The sequence below is a fragment of the Balearica regulorum genome, chromosome 1, assembly GCF_011004875.1.
Source record: "Balearica regulorum gibbericeps isolate bBalReg1 chromosome 1, bBalReg1.pri, whole genome shotgun sequence".
NCBI lineage: Eukaryota > Metazoa > Chordata > Aves > Gruiformes > Gruidae > Balearica > Balearica regulorum.
In genome coordinates this window covers 219,020,752-219,041,602 of record NC_046184.1, presented here as the reverse complement: position 1 = coordinate 219,041,602, position 20,851 = coordinate 219,020,752, and the positions used below count along the sequence as shown (strand labels likewise).

General features: G+C 72.4%; 4 protein-coding genes across 6 annotated transcripts; 2 read left to right on the top strand and 2 right to left on the bottom strand.

The window, feature by feature from the left end:
- Positions 1 to 215: 215 nt before the first annotated feature.
- On the top strand, positions 216 to 3,892 carry HPX (hemopexin). Its single transcript, XM_075742717.1, has 10 exons — positions 216 to 371; positions 502 to 572; positions 722 to 802; positions 1,280 to 1,434; positions 1,746 to 1,899; positions 2,069 to 2,281; positions 2,509 to 2,616; positions 2,789 to 2,919; positions 3,362 to 3,506; positions 3,585 to 3,892. The coding sequence occupies exons 1-10, from the start codon at positions 232 to 234 to the stop codon at positions 3,809 to 3,811; spliced, it is 1,425 nt and encodes a 474-aa protein (XP_075598832.1). The 5' UTR covers positions 216 to 231; the 3' UTR covers positions 3,812 to 3,892.
- Positions 3,893 to 5,648: 1,756 nt separating this feature from the next.
- Positions 5,649 to 12,436, top strand: APBB1 (amyloid beta precursor protein binding family B member 1). 2 transcript variants are annotated; one of them, XM_075742742.1, is made up of 14 exons: positions 5,649 to 5,684; positions 5,938 to 6,695; positions 8,622 to 8,812; positions 8,940 to 8,996; positions 9,075 to 9,160; positions 9,341 to 9,377; positions 9,637 to 9,774; positions 9,848 to 9,975; positions 10,619 to 10,733; positions 10,945 to 11,029; positions 11,167 to 11,250; positions 11,359 to 11,474; positions 11,550 to 11,726; positions 11,791 to 12,436. In XM_075742742.1, exons 2-14 carry the CDS (start codon positions 6,095 to 6,097, stop codon positions 11,956 to 11,958), a joined length of 1,983 nt encoding a protein of 660 aa, XP_075598857.1. In that variant the 5' UTR covers positions 5,649 to 5,684; positions 5,938 to 6,094; the 3' UTR covers positions 11,959 to 12,436. The 2 variants fall into 2 exon arrangements, with proteins under 2 accessions (XP_075598857.1, XP_075598858.1); XM_075742743.1 differs by lacking the exon at positions 5,649 to 5,684 and adding an exon at positions 8,151 to 8,235 and having other exon boundaries at positions 6,561 to 6,695.
- Positions 12,437 to 12,521: 85 nt separating this feature from the next.
- On the bottom strand, positions 12,522 to 15,541 carry SMPD1 (sphingomyelin phosphodiesterase 1). The gene is made up of 6 exons (XM_075742750.1): positions 15,241 to 15,541; positions 14,107 to 14,870; positions 13,647 to 13,818; positions 13,482 to 13,558; positions 13,057 to 13,202; positions 12,522 to 12,982 (listed from the first exon to the last, which is right to left on the bottom strand). The coding sequence occupies exons 1-6, from the start codon at positions 15,451 to 15,453 to the stop codon at positions 12,573 to 12,575; spliced, it is 1,782 nt and encodes a 593-aa protein (XP_075598865.1). The 5' UTR covers positions 15,454 to 15,541; the 3' UTR covers positions 12,522 to 12,572.
- A 1,791-nt stretch (positions 15,542 to 17,332) lies between these two features.
- On the bottom strand, positions 17,333 to 20,749 carry CCKBR (cholecystokinin B receptor). Of its 2 annotated transcripts, XM_075742756.1 has the most exons (5): positions 20,501 to 20,749; positions 19,052 to 19,303; positions 18,699 to 18,963; positions 18,440 to 18,567; positions 17,333 to 18,141 (listed from the first exon to the last, which is right to left on the bottom strand). In XM_075742756.1, exons 1-5 carry the CDS (start codon positions 20,655 to 20,657, stop codon positions 17,627 to 17,629), a joined length of 1,317 nt encoding a protein of 438 aa, XP_075598871.1. In that variant the 5' UTR covers positions 20,658 to 20,749; the 3' UTR covers positions 17,333 to 17,626. The 2 variants fall into 2 exon arrangements, with proteins under 2 accessions (XP_075598871.1, XP_075598872.1); XM_075742757.1 differs by lacking the exon at positions 19,052 to 19,303.
- Positions 20,750 to 20,851: the final 102 nt, after the last annotated feature.

Genomic DNA, 20,851 nt, shown 5'->3' with positions numbered 1-20,851 from the left:
TGCCCCCCGCCCCCGCTGCGGGGGGGCCCCCCCCAGCCCCCACACGTCCATGCCGGGGGCCGAGCCCCCTCCCCCCTCCCCGCAGCCGGACCCTCCCCCCAGGGTCTGACCCCCAACTCCCCCAGACCCCCGACCCCCGCGGTGGCGAGTGGGGAGCGATGGCGGGGACCCTGCCCCCCCCGCCCTGCCCCTGTGCCCCCCCGCAGGGACGAAGGTTGCGCGGGTTGAGCAATGGGGCAGGGCAGTTGTGCAACGGCCCCTCCTGCCCCATATAGGGCCGCGGGTGGCCGGAGCCCCACAGACACCATGGGGGTCCCCGCTGCTGCCCTCTGCCTGGCCTGGGTGCTGGCCCTGGGGTGCGCCCACCCGCTGTGAGTGGGGCTGCAGGGGGCTGCGTGGGCCGGGGGGTGTGTGGGGCGGGGGGGCTGCGTGCCAAAGTGGGGTGCGTACGTGGCTGGCTGGGGGGCTGTGCCGTGAGCCTGTGGTGCTGCCTGTCCCCAGGACCCACAGCAAACCGGAGGCAGCCGGAGGAGGGCACCCCCATGGGGCTGAGCCCCCCAGCAACGACACTGGTGAGAGCCCACGGGATGGGGCAGGAGGGCAGTCTTGTGTGTGGGGCACAGAGGGGTGTGTGGGGCATGGCAGGTGCTGTGGGGCAGTGGGTGGGATGTGGGGGGGGGGTCTGTCTCGGGGGTCCGTGCCATCCTGTGTCCCCCCCCAGACCTGACCCAGCTCTGCGCGGACGAGGGCAGCTTCGACGCTGCCAGCCTCAGCGAGAATGGCACCATGCTCTTCTTCAGAGGTGGGGGGCACGGGGGGGCACGGGAGGGGCAGCTGGGAGGGACATGGGGCTGGGGGGACACGGGGCATTGGAGGAAAATGGGGTCTGGGGGAAATGGAATATGGGGGGCAGGGGAATGGAGCTGGGGGGGGCTGAGGAAACTGGGGAGGGACATGAGTCCTGGGGGGGGGGCTGGGTGTGTGGGAAATGGGGGGACGATGAGCCTGGCACTGGGAGGTGGTGGGGGGGGGGAAATGGGGTCTCAGGGAGATGGGAAGGAGATGGGGGGGAAGGCGGGGTCCACGGGGGCAGATTGCAATGGGGGGCATGGGGGGGGGGCCTGGATAAACATGGGGTGGAGGTGGGGCCCAGGGGGACAATGAGGTGCAGGGGGGCTGTGGGCCAGGGGGGCTGTGGAGCGCCCCAGGGCCAGGGGGTGTGGGGCAGCGCCGTTGCCCCCCCGCTGCCCACCGTGGGGCTAGTGGCTGTCCCCACCAGGCGAGGAGGTCTGGGAGAGCTCCCGGGGGGGGCCCTGGCCCCACAGCCGCCCCCTGGCCACGGCCTTTCCCGAGCTGGGGGGCCCCGTTGAGGCGTCGCTGCGCCTGCACCGCCGGCAGCACCCCCAGGAGCACCAGAGCCTCTACCTCTTCCAGGCACGGCTGCGGCGGGGGGCGGCGGGGGCCCGGGCTGGGCGGCCCCACGTGCTGCCATGGGGGACCAGGCGGGCTGCTCGGGGGTGGGGCGTCCCCCTCTGCCCGGACCCCTCGAGTGGGTCCGTGGGGTGGCCCATGGGGCGGGTTCTCGGGGCTGCCGGGAGGGATGAGCCCGGGGGGGGTCCCGGCCCGTGGGTCAGGTCTGGGGAATGGGGTCTTGTCCTGGGTGGGGGCCTCCCGTCCTGGGGAGTCTCCCTCCGGGTCCGGCCCCACGGCACTCCCGTGGGTCTCAGCCTGTGGGGTTCCTGCAGGGTGAGCAGGTCTGGGCCTACGCCGGGGGGCAGCTGCGTCCCGGCTTCCCTCGGCGGGTGGGGGACGAGTTCCCGGGAGTCCCCGGGGGGGTAGACGCCGCCGTCGAGTGCCACCCCGAGGAGTGTGGGGGCGAGACCGTCCTCTTCTTCAAGGGTGAGTGGGGCCGGGGGTGGGGGGGCAGGAGGGTGACGGCCAGGGGGCTGCCGTGGGGCGCGGAGGGGCTGCCGTGGGGCACAGAGGGGCTGTGGAGAGCGGGGAGCTCACGTGCCGGGAGCCACGCCAACGGTGCCAGCAGTGCCAGCGGTGCTGTTACCGCACGCAGGGGACACGGTGTACTCCTTCGACCTGGAGCTGCGGGTGACGAAGCCGCGCACGTGGCCGGGGCTGGGCCCCTGCGACGCCGCCCTGCGCTGGCTGGAGCGGTACTACTGCCTGCAGGGCACCCGCTTCCAGCGCTTCGACCCCCTCACCGGAGAGGTGCCCCCCGGGTACCCCCGCGACCTCCGCGACTACTTCATACCCTGCCCGGGACGAGGTGAGCGCTGGCCACCCCCGGGGAAAAACCTGCACCCCGGGGACCCTCCTGAGGCCCCTCCCATGGGACCCCGATCCCAGGTGCCCAGGTACCCACAGCGGCAGAGGGACCCCGGACCCCCACCCCAGGCTGCCCTGGGGTTTGGCCCCTTGCTGCCCGTCCCTGCCCCCTGCCTGTCCCTGCCCACAGCGCCCCGGCCCCGCTGCCAGCGCTGCCGCCGTTGGCAGGGCACGGGCAGGGGAACGCCTCGTGGGGGGACACCGGTGACCGCTGCAGCAAGACGCCCTTCCAGGCCCTGCTCTCCGACGACACCGGACGCGTCTACGCCTTCCGTGGTGAGGGGCTGGGGGCTGGGGGCTGGCCGTGCCCGCGGGCTGCTGGGGGCTGTGGGCAGCCATGACCATGGCACTGCTGGGGGCTGTGGCATGGGGGCTGTGGTTGTGGCTGTGCCATGGGGCAGGGCCATGGGGCAGGGCCATGGGGCAGGTCAGCTGACGCAGCCCGCAGGGGGTCTGTCCTTCCGCCTGGACTCGCACCGGGACGGGCACCACGCCTGGCCCCTGCCACAGACATGGCCGGGGCTGGAGGGAGAGGTGGACGCCGCCTTCGCCTGGGACGGACGCACCTACCTGATACAGGTCTGACCCCCGCGGGGCTCCCTGCCACCGTCCCCGTCCCCGTCCCCATCCCCTGCGGGTCCTGCCCCCAGCCTCGGCTCCTGCCCCACCGGCGAGACCACCTGTGCCTGAGACGGGGCAGCTTGGCCAACTCAAACCTGGCACGGGGGCTGCTGGGGGACGTCACCCCCCCGGGACCAGGGCACCTCAGGGACGTCACCCCCAGGGCAGCCGGGGGCTGTGGGGGTGCAGCTCCTGCTACCCCCGGCCCTGTCCCACCCCACAGGGCCCCTGGCACCCCCTAAACCCCATCCCCCAGCCTGCCCCAGCCCCCCCGTCCCTGCCTGCTTCCTGCCTGCCTGTGTCCGTGTCCCCCCCTGCCTGTCCCCGTCCCTGCCCGCCCGTTTCCCCCCTGCCCGCCTGTGCCCGCCCCCCCCCGGCCCACACCGTCGCCTCTCCCCAGGGCTCCCAGGTCTCCGTCTTCCTCTCGGCGCAGGGCCACCGGCGGGTGCTGGGGTACCCGCGGCCACTGCAGGAGGAGCTGGGCGTCCCCAGCACTGACGCCGCCTTCACATGCCCTGGCTCCGCACACCTCTACCTCATCGCAGGTGGGCAGCCGCCGTGCCGGGGACCCCGGTGCTGGGGTGTGTGCCGGGATGTGGGGCTGACGGGTACTGTGCCGGCAGGGAACCACGTTCGGCTGGTGGACCTGACGCAGACGCCGCGGCGCGCGGGCGAGCCGGTGCCGCTGCCCCACGACCACGTGGACGGCGCCATGTGCACCAACGATGGCGTCTTCCTCTTCCACGGCCCCAGCTACCACCAGTACCCCAGTGTGGCCCAGCTGCTGGGGGCCCGACAGCCCGCCCCCCCCCAGAGCATCGCCACCCACTTCTTCCACTGCCCCCAGTGACTGGGCCGGTGCCGCCGCTCGGGACCCTGGTGCCGGTGCTCCGCTGCGCCTGTGACACAATAAAAGCTGAGGAGACCCCGAGGTCCCCCCCAGCTCTGTCCGGGGCGCTGGGGGTGGGGGGCCGGTGCAGCTGGGGTGGGGTGGCACGGTGCCGTGCCTGTCCCCATGCCCGTCCCTCTGCCAGCTCGGCCAGCTGCGGGGCAGGACCCGGCGGGTGACGATGACCTTGCGGGGGGCGTCCTGGAGGTGATGTGGTGGTGGTGGGGCAGTCCATGGCTGTGCTGGGCTGAACTGGGCTGAACTGGGCTGTACCAGGCTGTGCTGAGCCACAGCCAACTGAAATGTGGTGTTCTGTAAGGAGCCACAGTGCCCCGCGCTGTGCCGCGACACGTCCCACGGCACTGTGCCACGCCATGCCATGCCATGCCATGCCATACCGTACCACCCCAGTGGTGTGAGCGCCATGGGCACTGACCGGCACACGGGGGGTCCCGCTGAGCCATACCAGTGCCCTGTGTGCCCCCCTGCGCCGTGCCGTGCCAGTCCCTCCCGTGCCGCCCCGCTGCCCCGGGGGCAGCTGCTCTGCTCCACCACCAGCGCACCACTTGTGTCCCGTCCAGTGCTGCGCTGGTCCGTGCTGTTCTGTGCCATTCTGTGCCATACATCACCATACCGTATGTACACCATGACGTCTGGTGTGTTATGTGCCATGACGGAGCGTGTGTCCCTGCACCGCACTGTCCAGCTCAGTGCTGCTCCACGTGTGCTGAGCCGAGCCGTGCTGCGCCCTTTGGGGCTGCACCCTGCCCCTTGCTGCCATGGTGTGCCATGCCGTGCCATGCTGGACCAGAGCAGATGGTGCTGTGTGAGGCTGTGCCAGGCTGCTCCCCACGGTCTGTGCCATGCCGTGACACACCGTGCCCTGCTGTGCCGGTCTGTGCCATGCTGTGCTGTCCAGCTCCTTCCCGTGCCATCCTGGGCTGTGCCGCGCCGCGCTGTGTGGACCCATCTGTGCTGTGCCGGTGCCGCTCCATCCCGTCTGTGCAGTGCTGGTGCTGGTGCTGGTGCTGTGCCGTGCTGCTGTCAGTGCCAGTACCAGTGCCAGCGGCATGCCATGCTGTACCGTGCTGGTGCTGGTGTCAGTGCCGGTGTCAATGCCATACTGCCATACTACCATTGGCACCAGTGGTAGTGTCAGTACTGGTACCAGTACCATGCTGTACCATACCATATGGTGCCGTGCCGTGCCATGCTGTGCCATACTGGTGTCAGTGCCAGTGCCGCTGCCAGTGCCATACTGTACTGTAGTATATCATGCCATACCACACTGTACCATACCGTACTATACCATGCTATATCACACCATACCACACCATGCTATACCATACCATACCACACCATACCATACCACACCACACCGCGTGTCACTGTGTGGTGCCGTGCTGTACCACACCATACTGTACCGTACCGTGCTATATCACACTATACCATACCATGCCATACCACACCATGCTATATCACACTATATCGCACTATATCACACTACACCATGCCATACCACACCACACTACATTACATTATATCACACTATACAATACCACACCACACTATATCGCACTATATCACACGATACCATGCAATATCACACCACGCTATATCGCACTATATCACACGATACCATATCACACCGCACTATATCGCACTATATCGCACTATATCGCACTGTACCATGCCATACCATACCACACTACACCGTGTGTCACCGCGGGTGCCGTGCCGGTGCGGTGGGGGAGGGGCGCTGTCCCCGCCCCGCCCTCGGAAGCGGAAGCCGCCCATCCCCCCCACCCCCCCACCCCCAGCGGAGCCGCCGCAGGTACCGGACGGGCCCGGGGGGCTCTGGGGGGGCGGGGAGGGGGCGAGCGGCGGGGGCGACCCGGGCCCGCTCTGCGCTGCGGGTGGGGGGGTGGTGTGGTGTGTGGGGGTGGGGGCCGCGGGGGGTCGGTGGAGCGGGGGGGTCCGAGGGGCGGCGGGGGGGCGGCCGTGCCGGGACACGGGACACACAAGGGACACGGGACGCGGGACACCCCCCCGGGGTCCCGCCCCCTGCCCACGGCCCCTGCCCGCAGGCCCGATGGACGCGGAGGCGCCGGCGCCCCGGCGGCTGTAGGACCCCCCCCCCCGCCGCAGGTGAGGGTCGGGTCGGGTCGGGCGGGGGCTCGTCCGGGGGGGTCCCGCCGCCCCCCGGTGCCGCCGCTGCCCGTGCGCCCCCCCCCCGCCCCCGCCATGTCGGGGGCCCTCGGCAAGCGGAGCGACCTGGCCAACGACAACGGGTGCCCGGGGCTGAGCCTGGGGCTGCGGGGCCCCCCCGAGCCCGGGCAGCCGCTGCGCCCCAAGGGCTCCCCCCAGGGTCCCCCCCTGCACGGCAGCACCGGGCTGCGGGGCGGGGGGGGCCCGGCCGGCGAGGAGCCGGCCAACGCCAAGTGGGTGAAGGACGGGCAGAACCAGCTGCGCCGGGCGGCCGAGCGGGACCAGAACCGCAACGAGCTGGGGACCCCCCCCGAGGAGACCGAGGTCTCGGCCCGCAACGCCCGCAACGCCGGCGGGGGGGCCCTGCCCCTGCTCATCGACCTGCGGGGCGCCGGGGACGAGGAGGAGGACGAGGAGGAGGACGAGGAGGAGGAGGAGGAAGGCGACGGGGACTCCACGCCGGTGCAGAGCGACCCCATGACGGCCGAGTCGGAGCCGAGCGGGGAGCGGGCGCCCCGCGAGCACGGCCGCAGCGCCAGCCTGCTCTTCGGCGTGCGCAGCGGCACCGCCAGCGACGAGGACTCCAGCTGGGCCACGCTCAGCCAGGGCAGCCCCGGCAGCTCCCCCGACGACGCAGGTGGGCACCCGCATGCGGCCGCGGGCCCCGCCTGCCCCACGGCGGCCTGTGACTGCCCAGAGTGCCCCACGGCGGCCTGCGACTGACCCCTGGCAGCCCCTGCCTGCCCCACGGCTGTCTCCCTGCCTGCTCCTGCCTGCCCCACGGCTGCTCCTGCCTGGGCCACGGTGGCTCCTGCCTGCCCCGTGGCTGTCCCTGCCTGCTCTGCCTGTCCCACAGTGGTCCCTGTCTGACCCATGGCTGCTCCTGCCTGCCCCATGGCTGCGCCATGACTTCCCCTGACAGCCCCATGGCTGTCCCTGCCCGCTCTGCCCGTTCCCCTGCCCAGCCTGGTCCTGTCAGCCCCACATCTTCCCCCCATCCCTGGCCATGTGCCCACTGCTGCCCCCCAGCCCCACATAGCTGCCTGTGCTCCTCCCGTCATCCCTGTTGGGTGCAGTTCCTGCCCCCCAGCCCCCATTGCCCCCTGCCCCCGCCGTGCCCCATGGCACTGGCCCTGCCGTGCTGTCACCCACTGCCCCTCTCTGGGGTGCGCCCCCCACAGCACCTCTGCGTGCCCCCTCCCTGCTGTGCCCCCCAAGCTGTAGAACCCCCGTGTCCCCAGCTCCCTGTCCCCATGCCTGGGGTGTCACCTCCCCATTCGGTGTGCCCCCACGTCCTGTCTGCCCTGCACAGCCCCACGGCCTGCGCTGTGCCGTCCCCAGTGCCCCCATCCCCATGCTTCCACTGTCCCTGCAACCATGACCCCCTCTCTGCGCCCCCCCCCCCACCTCCATCCCTGTCCTCCATCCCCACCCCCCCCATGCCCACCCCCTATCCCTGCACCCCCCACACCTGCCCCCCTGCTCCATCCTCACCCCCATGCTTGCCTCTGCCCCCATCCCTGCCCCCATGCCTGTCCCAGCCTCCCCACAGCCCCATCCCTTCCCCCATCCCTGCTCCATCCCTGCCTCCATGTACCCCCCATCCCTGCCCCCTGTGCCTGTCCCTGCCCCCCATCCCTGCCCTCCTGCACCCCCATCCCTTCCCCCCCCATCCCTCCTCCCCCTCGTGCCCGTCCCCGCCCCCCCGCGCATCCCGGTCCCGCTGGCGCATCCCTCCGGCCCTGGCGCTGCCGTCAGCGGTTGCCGGGGAAACGCCTGGTCCAGCCCGGCCGCAGGTGAGCGCTGCCGGGGACCGGGATGGGGACCGGGACCGGGATGGGGACCCGGGCCGGGATGGGGCTGCCCCACAGCCCGTTGTGGGGCCAGGGGGCCGCGGCCCGATGTGGGGCCGGGGCTGCCGTGGGGCTGGGCCCCGCCGTGGGGCCCCTCACAGCCCCCGGGGCTGCGGGTGGGGTAGCACTGGGCTAGGGGGGCCACGGGAGGGCAGCGGGGTGGGGAGGGCAGCGGGCCGGGCCCCACGGCACCCCATGGCCAGGGCTGCGGGGGCTCCAGGCTGCGCTCTGGCCGGCAGCCGGCACGACCCCCGGCATGGGGCGGTGGCACCATGTGCAGCACGGACTACTTCGTGGCCATCGTCCTGCTGGACTCGCGCCCAGGTAGGGCCGTGGCGGGGGCCTGGGCAGCGTGGCGGGGTGCGGGGGGCTGTGGCACCACCTGGCCGTGGGGTCTGGCCCGGGGGCTCTGCAGGGCGCCCGGTTCGGCTGCGGGGCCCTAGGACCCCCGTTCCTATGGGGCCTCACCTGGGTCTCCCATCCCTGTGGCGATGTGGGACCCCCCTCTACCGCAGTGGGCCCTGCCTGGCCACAGGCCCCCGTCCTCACGGTGATGGGGGGGCCCAGAGACCTTCCAGGGGGGTCCCCACCTCGCTGGGTGCCGGGGCAGGTGCCCGCTCCGGGGGGCAGGGAGGGCTCCGTGGGGCTGAGTGTGGGGCTGTGCCATGGCTGCCAGGGCGTCCCATCCCAACCGGCCCCTGCTCCCCCAGACTCCTTCTGGACCCGCAACTCCTTCGAGACGGACTCGGACCTGCCTGCGGGATGGATGCGGGTGCAGGACACCTCGGGCACCTACTACTGGCACATCCCCACTGGCACCACGCAGTGGGAGCCCCCCTCGGGGCTGGCCCGCGGCTCGGCCCCCAGCTCCCCGGGGAACACCCCCTCCGAGGAGCCACCGGTGAGTCCTGGCTGTGGGGACCCCCGGGGCACGGGGCTGCCCCCCAGGGCATGAGGCAGTGGGGACCTCCAGGGTGTGGGGCTGCCCCACGGTGCGCACCCTGATCCCAGCCCCACTCCCCCCACAGCTCGCCTGGACGGGCTTCGCCCCAGCTGAGCGCTTCGGTGAGGGGGATTTCTGGAAGGTGAGAGGGGGCGGTGGGCAGCTGGGGGGGCAGCACCCCATGGCGCCTGGCCCCTGCCATCCCCCGCTCCCTCCCCAGGACCCTGTGGCCGAGGAGGTGGATGAGGAGCCTGGAGCGCAGGACGAGGAGCCGCCATCGCCGGGCCTGGCCTCGCCGGGTGGGGGGTGCGTGGGGGACACGGGGTGGGAACCCCGGGGAACAGGCAGCGGGAGGGGGGTGTGTGGGTTTGGCGTGGGGCCAGAGCTGCCCCTGTGCAGGGGGCCTGGGTGGGCAGAGCTGGGGGCTGGGGTCTCCCCACTGGTGCCAGGGGGCAGCAGCCGGTGACAGCCCCCTTGTTCTTGCAGCGTGGCCCTGGCCGAGGAGGACAAGCCGGGCTCCAAGGTAGGAGTCTGCCGCGGGGCCCCCACCGGCTCGGCCGGCCCCTTCCCCACCGTTGCTGCCCCCGTGGGGTCCGGGGTCTTGCCCAGTGCCGGGGGGGCGGCTGGGACCCCCACCCCGGGCTTGTACCCTGGTGCTGCCCTGGTGCCGTCGCTGCTGTGGGAGGGGGCTCAGCCGGCTCTGGGGCAGGTGGCCGGTCGGGGACCCCGCAGCGGGGCCGTGGCCGCCCCACGCCGTGCATGCCCCACGCCGTCCCCTGCAGCGCTTCGCCGTGCGCTCGCTGGGCTGGGTGGAGATGAGCGAGGATGAGCTGGCGCCAGGCCGGAGCAGCATCGCTGTCAACAACTGCATCCGCCAGCTCTCCCTGCACCAGCGTGGCCCCCCTGGCGCCTGGGGGGAGGTGAGTGCCCCCCCCCAGCCCCTGGCACAGCCCCTGGTGCGGCCCTTGGCCCCCCTGACGCAGCTTCCCCCAGGGCCGGGCGATGCTGCTGCTGCTGGAGAACCAGACGCTGAAGCTGGTGGACCCGCAGGATCAGGCCCTGCTGCACGCGCAGCCCGTGGCCAGCATCCGCGTCTGGGGCGTGGGGCGCGACAGCGGCAGGTGGGGGGTGCCGGGGGCCGGGGGTCCCGGGTTGGGGGCTGTGTGGGGTCCCGCCGTGTGGGAGCACGGTGCAGGTGGGCTGTGGGTGCGGGGCAGGTCCTGCGGAATGGGGTGGGGGGGTGCCCGGTGCTGGCAGGGTGTGCAGGTTGGGGGGCACTTGGGGTGCAGGGGGGGCGGGGGGATCCCTTGCACGTGGGGTGTGGGGATGTGGGTGCACACGGGGCACGGGAGTCCTGTGCACGTGGGGTCTGGGGGCATGTGGGGTCCAGCTACACCCAGGGCTGGGGGTCCCATGCGTGTGGGGTGTGCAAGGATGTGGGTGCATATGGGGTTGGGGGTCCTGTGCACGTGGGGCATGGGGGTGTGTGGGGTCCCGAGGCTGAGCCCCCCCCCAGTGGTGTGGGGCAGATGGGGGGGGCGCTCATGGGGCGGCGCTCGTGGGGGGCCGTGGAGGATGCGCTAACTCCACTCTCTGGCTCTCTCCTGCTGCGCTGGCCGGGACGCAGGGAGAGGTACGGCACCCAGCCCCGTGCCCGCCGACCAGTCCTCCCAGCCCCGTCCCTTGCTGGGCTGGTGGTGGAGGCACCCGGGGTGGGGAGCTGGGGTGGCCGGGGGGGGTCCTGAGCGCAGCCCCTTCCCGCAGAGACTTTGCCTACGTGGCCCGGGACCAGCTGACGCAGATGCTCAAGTGCCACGTCTTCCGCTGCGAGAGCCCCGCCAAGAACATCGCCACCAGTCTGCACGAGGTGTGCTCCCAGGTGAGCCCCCCCATCCCCCCCAGCCCCAGGTGAGAACCCCCGGACCCCCCAGCCCGGTCTGAGCTCCACTCCCGGGTGAGACCCTCCCTGCCCCGATGGCCGTGGCCCTGTCCCCAGGTCACCACGGGGGGCCGCGGCCCTGTGTGGGGAGCAGGGGCTGGGGGCCGTGGCGTGATGGCTGGGGGGGCCGGTGCCCCTGTGCTCTCCCCAGATCATGGTGGAGCGGCGAAGTGCCCGGGCGCTGGCTAACGGCCTCTCCGTGGACCCCGCCAGGCTGGTGGAGATCCCCTTCCAGGGTATGGGGGGTTTGGAGGGCCGGGGAGCTGGGGGGGCAGGGACGGCTGCTGGGGGACGGGCGGGGGGATGGGCGATGGTTGGGTGCTGCAGCAGCACGGCGGTGCCGGCACAGTGCCGACCCTGCCGTGTGCCGCAGTGGAGTTCCCGGTGCCCAAGAGCGAGGTGGTGCAGAAGTTCCCGGTGTGCTACCTGGGCTGCGTGCCTGTCGCCAAGCCCGTGGGTGAGCATGGGGCCAGGGGTGTGGGGGGCGGCCGGGGGCATCCGCACCCCTGGGGCCGCCATGGGGTGGGAACCCCGGCCCATCCCCGAGCCCCCTGCCCGTCCCCAGGCATGGATGTCATCAATGCGGCGCTGGAAGCGGCACTGGCCACCGGCAGCAAGGAGCACTGGACCCCCATCGTGGTCAACGTGGCGCCCGCCACGCTCACCATCACCCACGAGCAGGTGGGTCCATCCCCGCGGCCATCCCCGTCCCGACGGTGTGTGGCGCGGCGGTGACCCCCGTCCGCGTGCCTGCAGACAGAGGCGGTGCTGTGCGAATGCCGCGTGCGGTTCCTGTCCTTCATGGGGGTGGGCCGGGACGTGCGCTCCTTCGCCTTCATCATGGCCAGCGCCCCGGGCGCCTTCCGCTGCCACATGGTCTGGTGCGAGCCCAACGCTGCCGGGCTGAGCGAGGCGCTGCAGGCTGCCTGCATGGTGAGTGTCCGTCCCCGCGGCCCCCTCCCCTGCCCCACGGCCCCGCTGACCCCGCTCTCCCCAGCTGCGCTACCAGAAGTGCCTGGACGCCCGGCCCCAGGCCTCCAGCTCCTGCCTGCCCGCGCCGCCCGCCGACTCGGTGGCCCGCCGGGTGGGCTCCTCCGTCCGCAGGGGCGTGCAGACCCTGCTGGGCAGCCTGAAGCCCAGGCGCCTCGGGGCCCAGACGCCGTGAGCCGGGCCGGGACGAGCGACCGAGACCCCTTCCCCACCCGCTGCCCCCGTGACGGGACGGAGGGAGCGGTGGGGCCGGGGATGCGCAGGGCACCGGCGGGGGGGTGAGCCCGCACCGGGGTGGGGGGTGGGGGTGCGTGCGTGCAAGTGTGAGCGTGCCCGTGCGCAGAGCCACCTGCGCGTGTGTGCCGGGGCCACGTGCCCATGCGGGGGGCTCGCTGAGTGTGGTGCCCTGCCGCGGCTCTGCCTCCTCCGGCCGTGCCCCGGGGTGGCGGGTCAGGGGGTCCTGCCCCACACGCTGGGGCGAGCCCCCCGCTGCCCCGTGGGGACGATGGCGGGGGCGTGGGGCCCGCCCTGCCCCAATGCATGCGGTCTAACCTGCGGCGTGGGGCTCCCCGGGGCCGCTGGCTCCGGAGCCGCCGCTCTTGCTGTAACAAAGATCTGTGTCGTACTAAATAATTAATAAACCCATTCCACCAGCCCGGCCTGGCCCCCTCCCTGCGCCACCTGCCCGGAGGAGGAGTGGGGCTGCCTGCCATCACGGCGCAGGGCAGGAGCCGCTGGGTCCATCACACCTTTATTGTGCCAGCGGCAGCACCAGGCCACGCAGGGAGGTCAGCAGAGCTGGCGCTGCCGCCAGAGCGCCTGGATGCGCGGGAAGGGCAGCGCCGGGCGCAGGGGCTGGCAGAGGCCGGGGTCTGCGGAGCGGCCGGTGCGCAAGGCACAGAGCAGCGCGGCCTTGCAGGGGGCCAGGCAGGGCTCGCGGGGTGGGTGACCCTTGTGGAAGTGGAACCAGAAGCGCTGGAAGAGCCGCTCGTCGTCCTGGAAGCGGCGGATGAGCCGGTCCCAGTCGTCGGGGAAGGCGGTGGGCAGCCCGTAGGCCTCTCGCGCACGGTACAGGCGCTGCCAGCGCGGCTCTGCCCCCGGCGCGTTGGCCTCGGTGAGGTTGAGGATGAAGGTCTCGTGGTCCAGCACGGCGTGGGAGCTGCCGGGGTAGGCACCATCCACCTCGTACACGCGGTAGCCTGCGGGCGGGGGGGGGTCAGCGGCAGGGTGGGCGGCAGGGGGCTGGGGCGGGGGGGGGGGGGCCGGGGCACACCAGGGTTGAGGTTGATGTAGGTGGTGACACTGGGGGCCACGAAGGCGACAGAAACGGGGCGCGTCAGCGTCTCCTCGTCATAGAACATCTCGAACTCGTCCACGTGCGTGTGCCCGAAGAACTGCGCCGCGATGGTGCCCTCAAACCTGCGCCAGGCCGGGGGGTCAGGGCTGCCGGTGCCCAAACCTCCACCCCAGCCCCGCCGTGCTGGGCAACGCCGGGCGCGGTGCAGCCAGTCCTGTGACCCGCAGCCCCCGGTCACGCCAGGCTCAGCCGACACCGTGCCCCCAGCCCGTGCCCCTCGGTGCTGGCCCTGGTCCCGGCACAGCGCAGCCCGGCACGCACAGCTTTGGGCTCCCAGACACGAGCACGGTGCCGTCCCCCCAACCCCTGCCCTGCCGGTGCCGGGCCCGGTGCGGGCTGACCTGCTGATGATGCGGTAGTAGTTCCAGCTCCAGCTGTGCAGGCAGTGTGCGGGGGGGATGTGCCCGATGATGTGCACCTGGGGGAGGCGGAGGATGGGGGTGGGGGGCGCCCAGGACCCCCCAGGCCTCCCGTGTCCCCCCCATACCCAGGCCTCCGCCCCTCACCTTCTCCCCCGCCTGCTCGGCGGCCGCCAGGACCCCCACCAGCCACTGGAGCTGCCCCGCCGGGTCGGTGGAGTTGATGAGGAGCCAGAAGTTGGCCTGGGAGCAGAAGTTCATGTTGAGGGAGACGAGGCGCAGCCCTGGCCAGACCTGCACCGTGTAGAAACCGGCGGCCCTGCAGGGATGGGGGAGTGAGCGCTGCCCCCCCCCAGCATCCCCCTCCCCTCTGCCCATTGGCCCGAGCGCCCCCAGCCTCGCCTGCCCAACGTGCCCCCCTCCCCTACCAGCTGCAAGCCCCCTCCCCTTGCTCCACAACTCCCCCACCCTGAGACCCCTCGCCCCTGTGACCCTGGGCCCCCCCTTGTCCCCCAGTATGGAGATGACTCTGTGCCCCCCCAGCCTGCAGCTCCCCCTTGCCCAGAGCCCCCCCAGCCTTCAGCCCCCCCCAACCCGGAGCCCCCACCGGAGGGTCTGCAGCGCCGAGGGGGGCAGCCAGTCCTGCCAGGCCTGGGCCATGGCGTCGTAGAGCCAGGCGGAGGACTGATTGCCCCGCACGTATGGCGGGGGGAAGGCGTTGACGGGGGTGGCCTCGTGGTTGCCCACGGCCGGGTAGACGGGCAGGGCGCCCAGGTGCTGGCGCAGCAGCCCGGTGACGGTGCGCAGGGCCAGCAGCTGGTCCTGCCGGCTCTGCTGCCAGACGTCGTGTGCCGGGATGTCACCCGTCCAGTACGCGGCGGCGAAGTGGGCCGCGCCGGGGAGCTGGGCCAGCAGCGCCTCGATGGTGTGCAGCGGCAGGTCACACTTGCCATACTCGCCCCAGAAGCCGGCGCCGCCGGGGCCGGGACGGGCGGTGCCGCGGCAGCAGAGCGGGTCGGGGCAGGCGGCGTCGCTGCCCGGCACGTAGCGGCGGTCCCAGTGCAGGTCGGTGAGGAAGAGGATGTGGGCGGTGGGGGCGCCGGGCGGTGGGGGCGCCGGGGGCCGCACTGGCGGCTTGGGGGTGGCGGGCAGGGAGACGTTCCAGGCGCCGTAGATGTCCCAGCGGCCGCAGCGCCGGCCCAGCAGCAGCCCGCAGGCCTCGCCGGGCCGCAGCACCGAGCGGGCCCAGGCCGACACCACGTCCCGCTGGAAGAGCTGCACGGCCTGCCGGCAGACCTCGGGGCGCGCCAGCCGCAGGTCCTGGCACAGCCGGGCCGCCACGCGCCCCACGCGCACCACGTTGGGCTCCAGCTGCGGGACGGGCACCGGCTGGGCTCAGGGTGCCGGGGGCGCCCACCCCCGCCTGGCCCCCTCCACCCCCCGTCACCCACCCAGGGACCCCCACCCAGTTCGGGGCGCAACGGGGAGTCCCGGGGCCCGTCCCACCCCCGCCCCAGCCTGTCCCGTGCCTGTCACAAGTCACGACGTGTCCCAGCCCCGTCACGAGATCCCGGCTGGCTCCAGCCCGGTCCTGACCCTGACCGTGACCCTGACCGTGACCCTGACCGTGACCCCGCCCCGTCCCTGTCTGTCCCCCCCCCCATCCCTGGCCCCCTCCTGGCCCCATCCCACCCCTCCGTCCCTGTGTCCCCCCGTCCCCCCGTGCCGCCCCCCGCCCCACCTGCAGCGCCAGGTCCAGCGCCCCGAAGAGCAGGCGGCACACCGGGCACGACACGTTCCGCCAGCCCCAGCGCGGCACCGCCTCCAGGAACGCCGCCCCCCCGGCAGGGGGCGACCCCGCCGACAGCGCCAGCGACAACGACAGCGACAACGACAACGACAGCGCCAGCGAGAGCGGCGGGGCCGGGCCGCAGCCCTCCGCCCGCGCCGCCATGGCACAAGGACGCTCCGCCGGCGGGGGCGGGGCGGGGCCGGCGCGGGAGGGGCGGGCCCAGGAAAGCGAGGCCGGGACGGGGAGGGCGGGGCTCTGCTCGGGAGGGGGCGGGGACGAGAGACCGACCGAGAGGGCGGAGCCTTGGGGACAGGGAATGCTGGGAGATGGAGTCGCGAGGGGCATCATGGGAGATGGAGTCCTGCTGGGAATGCTGGGAGATGGAGTCCTGTTAGGAATTATAGGAGATGGAGTCCCGGTGGGAATTATAGGAGATGGCATCCCGCTGGGGTGTCATGGGAAATGGAGTCCTCTTGGGGCATCATGGGAGATGGAGTCCTGTTGGGAATTATAGGAGATGGAGTCCCATTTGGAATGGTGGGAGATGGAGTCCTGGTGGGAATGGTGGGAGATGGAGTCCCATTGGGAATTATAGGAGATGGAGTCCCGTTGGGAATGGTGGGAGATGGAGTGCTCGTGGGGTGTCATGGGAGATGGAGTGCTCTTGGGAATGGTGGGAGATGGAGTCCTGGTGGGACTGGTGGGAGATGGAGTCCTGTTAGGAATTGTAGGAGATGGAGTCCTCTTGGGGCATCATGGGAGATGGAGTCCTGTTGGGAATTATAGGAGATGGAGTCCTCCTGGGGTGTCATGGGAGATGGAGTCCCATTGGGAATGGTGGGAGATGGAGTGCTCCTGGGGTGTCATGGGAGATGGAGTGCTGTTGGGAATGATGGGAGATGGAGTCCTGGTGGGAATGGTGGGAGATGGAGTCCTGTTAGGAATGGTGGGAGATGAAGTGCTCTTGGGGCGTCATGGGAGATGGAGTCCTGTTGGGAATTATAGGAGATGGAGTCCCGTTGGGAATGGTGGGAGATGGAGTCCTGGTGGGAATGGTGGGAGATGAAGTGCTCTTGGGGCATCATTGGAAATGGAGTCCTCCTGGGGCATCATGGGAGATGGAGTCTTGTTGGGGCATCATGGGAGATGGAGTCCTGTTGGGAATGATGGGAGATGGAGTCATCTTGGGGCATCATGGGAGATGGCATTGTATTGGGGCATCATGGGACATGGAGTCCTGTTGAGGATCATGGGAGATGGAGTCGCATTGGGACTGGTGGGAGATGGAGTCTTGTTGGGATTTATGGGAGATGGAGTCCTCCTAGGGCGTCATGGGAGATGGTGTCCCCTCTGGAATGGTGGGAGATGGAGTCCCCTTGGGCACTGTGGAGATGGAGTCAGGCGAGTGCAATGTGGGTGTCTCCCAGGGGTGATTTTCCCAGGTTTGTGTACGGCTGTGTGCCGCTGTGTGAGTTTGTGTTGGTGCATTTGTGCACGTGTGTGTGTGTGTGACCCTCGCACCAGTCCTGCCGGGCATGGTGTGGGTCGGCTCCTCCATCAGTGCTGCCGGGTGGGACCCCAGGACGGGGCAGGTGATCCAGCAGGTCCCGCTGCCCAGGAACCACTGAGCCACCCCGGCTGGTGCTGCGTCGTGCCGGTGCCGTGCCAGTGCCGTGCAGTCCCGGTGCTGTCCCGGCGCCGTGCCATGCCGTGGCGGTGCGGAGCCTGGTGGGGCTGTCCTGGCCACCGCCATCCCCAGCCCCGGACCCCCCAGTGCTGCAGGCAGCCCCTGCCGCTGCCCCCGGGATTGCCGCAGCTTTGAGCCCCGGCCCCACGCCCCTGGGCAGTGCGGACCCCCCCGTCCCCCCCGGCTTCGGCCCCGCAGGCCCCCTGGTGCCGGGTCGGGTCGCACCAAGCGCGGCGGGATGCAGCGGCGCAGGTGGGCGCAGGGCGAGTTTATTGCAGCCGGATCCCGGGAGCGGCGTGGGGAGACCCCGGGCTGGGCTGGGGGCACCTCCACCCCCCCCGTCCCCAGCCTGTGCGGCCCCCAGGGTCCCTGCGGAGCCCCTGCCCCGGGTCCTCCCCCCAGCCCAGCCTGGGCACGGCGGCACCTCGGGCTGGGGGTGCCGGGGGTGCCGGGGGTCCTGGGGATGTGCGGGGGCTGGTGAGGCCCCAGGGCAGCAGGGGGAGGGGGCACAGGGGGTCCTGGAGGCTGGGGGTGCACTGAGCTGTGCCAGGCACGGGGCGAGGGGGGGCACAGGGGGGTACAGGGGCACGTGGAGGCATGGGGGGTGCGGGCAGAGGCTGGGGGGCAGCGGGGGCCGGGGCAGCTGGCTCAGGGGGGGCCGAGGCTGCTGACGGTGGTGTAGCTGAACTTGGAGAGCGAGGCGTTGGCATTGGCCACCTCCTCCTCGAGCGGGCGGCGCGGGCAGGCGCGGCGGCAGCCGGCGCAGGTGGCCAGGAAGGCTTTGCGGAAGCGGCGGTTCATGAAGCAGTAGATGAGGGGGTTGGCGCAGGCGGAGGTGTAGGAGAGGAGGTGGATGAAGGAGATGGGGGTCCCCGAGAGCGCCCGCTGGGCCGCCCGCGGGGCGAAGGCGCGCCACGTGTTGGCAGTGAAGATGGGCAGCCAGCAGAGGAAGAACATGGCCACGATGACCACCAGCATGCGGATCACGCGCCGCTTGGCCACCAGCTTCGCCTCCGAGCTGTTGATGCGCGCCCGGTCCTGCTGCGCGCCCGCCGCGCCCAGCGCCCGCAGCTCCAGTGCGCCACCCGGCCGGGAGAGCTGCAGGTAGCAGCCGTCCCCCTCGTCGCAGGCGGGCGCTGGCTCCCCGCCGCCGTTGCGCTGGGCTGTGGGGCGGAGGGGATGTGGTCAGGGCCGTGGCACCGTGGGGACCCACGTCACCCGAGACCACGGGCGCATCCTCCGGTGGGGTGCAGCGGGGCGCTGGGACAGGATGTGGCACCAAGCCCCGTGCAAGGAGGGGTCCCTGGGGATCCCCCCAGCTGCAAGGACCCAGGGTGGGGGCTCAGCCCTCCTCCCTTGCCCCACGGCAGGGGGTCTGCCATGCGGGGGTCACGGTGCGGGAGGTGAGGGCAGTGCCGAGCGGTGCCCCCAGCCCTGCGCCGCACCAGCCCGGCCCCTCACCTGCAGCCTCCCCCTTGATGTCCAGCTCGAAGCGGATGCCTCGGTAGAGCTCGCGGGAGATGAGCCCATAAGCCACGATCATCACCACGCCCGGGATGAAGAAGAGGATGAGGAGCAGCAGGACGTACCTGGAAGAAGCAGCGCCCATCGCTCAGCAGCTCCTCACCAGCCCGGCCACAGCGGAGGGCCGGCAGCTGGACCACGTCCCCGCCTCGTGCCGGGGTTCTGGGGGCCAGTGGGGGTCCCGGGGCCGACTCACCAGGCCTGCCGGACGTGCTCGCTGGGCCAGTCGTGGGTGCACTGGCTGACGGGCGGGCGGGCGCCACGGGTGGGCACGGCGCGCGTGGTGCTGTAGATGGCGTAGGGCAGCATGAGCAGCGCAGAGAAGAGCCAGGTGCTGGCGATGACCCGGCAGGCGTGCGAGCGTGTCTGCCAGACGCGGGACTGCAGCGGGTTGCAGATGGCACTGTACCGCTCGATGGCGATGGCCACCAGGCTGAAGGTGGAGACTGAGACGGAGACGCCTGCGGGCAGTGAGGGTCAGCGCCCACGGCACGGCACAGCACGGCTCGGCACCCCCCCCCCCCGCCTCTGCCCGCCACCCCCTCGTACCCATGAGGTAGGCCATGAGCTTGCAGACGGCCTCTCCAAAGACGAAGGTGCCCATGAGGTTGGGGACGAGCGTGAAGGGCATGCAGCAGAGCGCCAGCATCAGGTCGCTGAGCGCCAGGGAGAGCAGGAAGGAGTTGGTGACGGTGCGCAGGCGGCGGTTCAGGAGCAGCACCGCCACGACCAGGGCGTTCCCGCAGACACTCAGCACGAAGATCAGCGTGTACAGCAGGACGCGCACCGTCAGGTCCAGGTCTGCGGGCGGCAGGGTCATCGGCTGCCATGCGGGCACCTCGGTGGCACCCCGGCACTGGAGGGCAGCGTGGCCGAGGAGATGCCCCCCCCGGCAGCCTGCAGGCATCCCAGCACAGGCGGGTGGCGTGGCTGGGCACGGTCCGGGCACCCTGGCTCTAGCCGGCTCCAGCCATGTCCGGTAAGCTCGGTCCGGAGCTGGGAACCGGGTGCCCGGGTTCCCTCGGCGTGGCTGCCACCGCAGCGGCTGCGGGGCCGGGATGCCCCGGCTGCTCCCCGGCTTGGCTCCGTGGTCGCACCACCGCCCGGGCTGGGCTCCAGCATCGGGGCACCCCAAGCCAGGCGGGTGCCGTGGATGGTGCCGTGGCCCCATCCCGCCTGTCCCCAGGGCCGAGCCCTCGCCGTGCGGGCAGGACTTGGCTGCCTGCGGCCGCCCCTGCGCCTCTGCCCTCCCGGAGCAGGGGGAGCCCGGTGCCCGAGCGCCCGGCTGCGCTGGGACGTGACCGGGGCTGCTCATCCCCCCGGAGCCGAACAGCAGCCGGTGCCGGCGCCGCATCCCGCTGCCCGCGGAGCCCCAGCCGGGCGCGGTGGGGTCGGGTGGGGGTGGGTGGGGGTCCTGGCCCCTGGCAGCGGGGCGGGGGTGCAGGGTGGGCGGCGGCTGCACCCCGTGGGGCCGCCTCGTCCCGCCGGGCCCCGGCTGGGGTCCCCTCCGCCTTCGCGCTGCCCCCCGGGCAGAGCCCCGTGTGTCCCCCCCCGGGCTGAGCCCAGCTCGGACCCCGGGACATCCCCGCCGGGCTGCCCCGGGAGCCGGCACCAGGACCGCCGGGCAGTGCCCGTGCCGCCGAGCCCCCAGCCCCGGGCACATCCCTGCCGGGGCCGGGGACCGGGGACCGGGGCCGGCGGGACGCGCCGGGGGGTCGCGGCGGGTGCTGTGGGCTGCACCGGGCGCGCAGACCGGGAGCCCCGGGGCAGACGGCGGGACGAACCGGGGTGCACCGGGCAGGCAGATGAGGTGCACGGTGGGTTGCGCCGGGACACACGGCGGCGTGCACCGGGAGGGACTGGGCGGGCAGACGAGGGGCACCGGGGTGCGCTGCACGCACGGGGGGGTGCGGCGGGACGAACCGGGGCAGGCGGGCGGGGGGCGCACGGCTGGACAGCGGGGGGGGGTGTGTGTGTATGTCCCCCTCCCGGTCTCACCTTTGGGTGCCGGGGGCCCGCGGAGGCCCCTGCGGAGGAGGTCGCAGGCGGAGCCGTTCCCGGCGGAGCCGGTGCCGGTGCCGGTGGCGGAGCCGGAGCCGTTCCCGGGGCGGCAGAGCAGCTCCTGCAGCGACTCGTTGAGGCGCCGCGGGTCCATGGCGCCCTCAGAGCCGCCCCGCGCCCATCGCGCCCGCCCCGGCGGCGGCACCGGGAGCAGAGGACGCTCCGCTCCGCTCCGGAGCCGCCGGGAGAGTGAGCGGGGGCGGCGCCCGGCGCGGGCCGGGGCGGGGGCGCGGGGCGGGCCGGGGGCGGGGGGCGGCGGGGAGCGGGGGGAGCCCGGGGGGAGGCAGC

Excerpts from the sequence above, each read along its gene's own strand:
- HPX (XM_075742717.1), top strand. The coding sequence starts at position 232 with ATGGGGCAGGGCAGTTGTGCAACGGCCCCTCCTGCCCCATATAGGGCC. Across the intron at positions 2,282-2,508 it reads CATACCCTGCCCGGGACGAG|GGCACGGGCAGGGGAACGCC; the intron begins GTGAGCGCTGGC and ends CGCCGTTGGCAG. Across the intron at positions 2,617-2,788 it reads ACGCGTCTACGCCTTCCGTG|GGGGTCTGTCCTTCCGCCTG; the intron begins GTGAGGGGCTGG and ends CGCAGCCCGCAG.
- APBB1 (XM_075742742.1), top strand. The coding sequence starts at position 6,095 with ATGTCGGGGGCCCTCGGCAAGCGGAGCGACCTGGCCAACGACAACGGG. Across the intron at positions 11,030-11,166 it reads GGTGGAGATCCCCTTCCAGG|TGGAGTTCCCGGTGCCCAAG; the intron begins GTATGGGGGGTT and ends CGTGTGCCGCAG. Across the intron at positions 11,475-11,549 it reads TCACCATCACCCACGAGCAG|ACAGAGGCGGTGCTGTGCGA; the intron begins GTGGGTCCATCC and ends GCGTGCCTGCAG.
- SMPD1 (XM_075742750.1), bottom strand. The coding sequence starts at position 15,453 with ATGGCGGCGCGGGCGGAGGGCTGCGGCCCGGCCCCGCCGCTCTCGCTG. Across the intron at positions 14,871-15,240 it reads CGCTGGACCTGGCGCTGCAG|CTGGAGCCCAACGTGGTGCG; the intron begins GTGGGGCGGGGG and ends CCCGTCCCGCAG. Across the intron at positions 12,983-13,056 it reads CTACATCAACCTCAACCCTG|GCTACCGCGTGTACGAGGTG; the intron begins GTGTGCCCCGGC and ends CCCCGCCCGCAG.
- CCKBR (XM_075742756.1), bottom strand. The coding sequence starts at position 20,657 with ATGGACCCGCGGCGCCTCAACGAGTCGCTGCAGGAGCTGCTCTGCCGC. Across the intron at positions 18,568-18,698 it reads GAGCACGTCCGGCAGGCCTG|GTACGTCCTGCTGCTCCTCA; the intron begins GTGAGTCGGCCC and ends TGCTTCTTCCAG. Across the intron at positions 18,142-18,439 it reads CATCAAGGGGGAGGCTGCAG|CCCAGCGCAACGGCGGCGGG; the intron begins GTGAGGGGCCGG and ends TCCGCCCCACAG.